A 1,897-nucleotide genomic window follows, 5' to 3' on the forward strand; every position below is an offset into this window, starting at 1 on the left:
CTGGTGATGAGACACGGGCCATACCTCACTCTAACCGCTGCATTCCTCTTCATCACTGTCGCCATTCAGGTAAATGCAAATTTATTTAGGCAGCACTTCTCAGACATGACACTCTACGTTACAGTAAATGGAGCCGGTCCTGGATCCTGACAATGCGGGAGAACTGCTGGCGCTCAATGTTGATTTGATCAATGTAGAAGAGCACTTACTGAAAGCTCACGGTTTTAACGTCTCAGGACTCTCGAGAGTGATACAGGCCCTGCATGTTCTTCCTGTGTGTCTGTCACTTGTAGGCAGATGTTACGAGTTTGACAACTCAGGTTTAGACTGTTAAAATTATTGCAGACTTTCCAGCTTTTACATCGGATCTATTTCTGTATATTTTTTGCCCCTCTCATCTCCGAGGAGGTGTCAGTTGTCATCCATGTGAGCTCTGGAGTGGGAATAAATCACTGCAAAACACCGTCAGCAGCTTCTCCAGTCACTTCATTTGGCACTCAGCACAGCAAGCTGAGCGCCCAGCGACAGCGCTGAGTAGGCAAGGCACGGTTGAATATCTGAATGTTTGATCTCTGATTTCTACAGCTGGTTCAGAGCAACTTCGTCCTCTTCTGCACTTACGCTGCCGACCTGAGGGATCACTTCCAGAACATCGTGCTGACCATCCTGGTGAGTGAAGCTTTTAGCACTGATTCACCTCACAAGCACCCAAACATCTGTAACATAGATATACACTGGTATGATTAAATGCTATGAAACTTGACTGAACAACATGAAATTGAATTCATGAATTCTTTTCTCCACCACATTGGTTGACCCTTATTTGAACTCAAACAGCTTTTGGATGAATCTGTGACTTTTATGTGGTGTGTTTGCACACACTCACAATCATGCTCGTCGTTATCATCGTATAAACTTTGACTCATGTTCCCCATCACTATCCTTTTATTATTTCACACTAGACTGAATCATACTCAAAACCATTCTCCTCAAGTATGTGTCACTTAAATCTTCCTGTGCATGTTTACCCAGGTTTCTGCAGTGATAAGCATCCCACTGTGGCAATGGTTTCTGCAGAGGTTTGGAAAAAAGACGGCGGCTTTTTGTGGTATCACTGTGAGTACACAGTTTTTATTTTGGTTTGCCAAAGAAAGCTTTTAAAACTGTAACTCTTTGATGTTTGTGCCATCTTGTGGACAAACTCTGAAGTGTGTTTCACAGACGTAAACTTGACAGACTCAGAACATTTTTTTCTTTTTGCACGAGATCGAATGAAAGAATATTGAGCCAATGATGCATTTTAACTTCTTTCTATCCAGTGGATCATGCCCTTCACCTTGATGCTGGTGTTCATCCCTAATGTGGTGGTGGCCTATGTTGTGGCTGTCTCCTCTGGACTCAGTGTGGCTGCCTCGCTCCTGCTGCCATGGTAAGACTCCACACTTCAGAGCATATTGCAGCATACTGCACACAACATTCAGCCAAACCAGACTTTACTTGTATACAATCTACCAATCTAACACGAGGTGCTTTACAGAATTAAAGCGATAAAGACAATCCAGCCAAATAAAAATAAAGGAAATAAAGGAAAACAATCCAGAAAATGAACATAGAATAAAAGGACAAGCCCAAAATGTATAAATAAATAGACAAATTAAAAATAAATTCAATTAAAAGCCCGACTAAAAAGGTAGGTCTTGGGTTTGCTTTTAAAAATAATGACACTCTCTTCTTCCCTTATTATGAATATGGTTTAAATATTTGAAATAAGTTGGGGGCCACACACAGCCTCCCCCAACATCTGTCACGAGATCAGATGAAACAAGAGTTTTCTTTTCCCCTGGGTGCTCCAGTTTTCTATTGCAGTCCAAAAAAAAAACAGCAAACTAGACAGAAT

General features: G+C 41.6%; 1 protein-coding gene across 1 annotated transcript; it reads left to right on the forward strand.

Moving 5' to 3' along the window:
- The first annotated feature begins 6 nt into the window (after positions 1–6).
- Positions 7–1,874, forward strand: LOC111662880 (sphingosine-1-phosphate transporter MFSD2B-like). The gene is made up of 4 exons (XM_023416876.2): positions 7–69; positions 586–669; positions 1,033–1,116; positions 1,320–1,874. The coding sequence occupies exons 1-4, from the start codon at positions 7–9 to the stop codon at positions 1,431–1,433; spliced, it is 345 nt and encodes a 114-aa protein (XP_023272644.1). The 3' UTR covers positions 1,434–1,874.
- The last annotated feature ends 23 nt before the right edge of the window (positions 1,875–1,897 follow it).

This window comes from Seriola lalandi, unplaced genomic scaffold (genome assembly GCF_002814215.2).
Source record: "Seriola lalandi dorsalis isolate HSWRI2012SDOR001 ecotype SW California unplaced genomic scaffold, Sedor1 jcf7180002000746, whole genome shotgun sequence".
Classification (NCBI taxonomy): domain Eukaryota; kingdom Metazoa; phylum Chordata; class Actinopteri; order Carangiformes; family Carangidae; genus Seriola; species Seriola lalandi.

Coding starts and splice junctions, on each gene's coding strand:
- LOC111662880 (XM_023416876.2), top strand. CDS start 7: ATGAGACACGGGCCATACCTCACTCTAACCGCTGCATTCCTCTTCATC. Junction 70..585: donor TCATCACTGTCGCCATTCAG/GTAAATGCAAAT, acceptor TGATTTCTACAG/CTGGTTCAGAGCAACTTCGT. Junction 670..1,032: donor ACATCGTGCTGACCATCCTG/GTGAGTGAAGCT, acceptor ATGTTTACCCAG/GTTTCTGCAGTGATAAGCAT.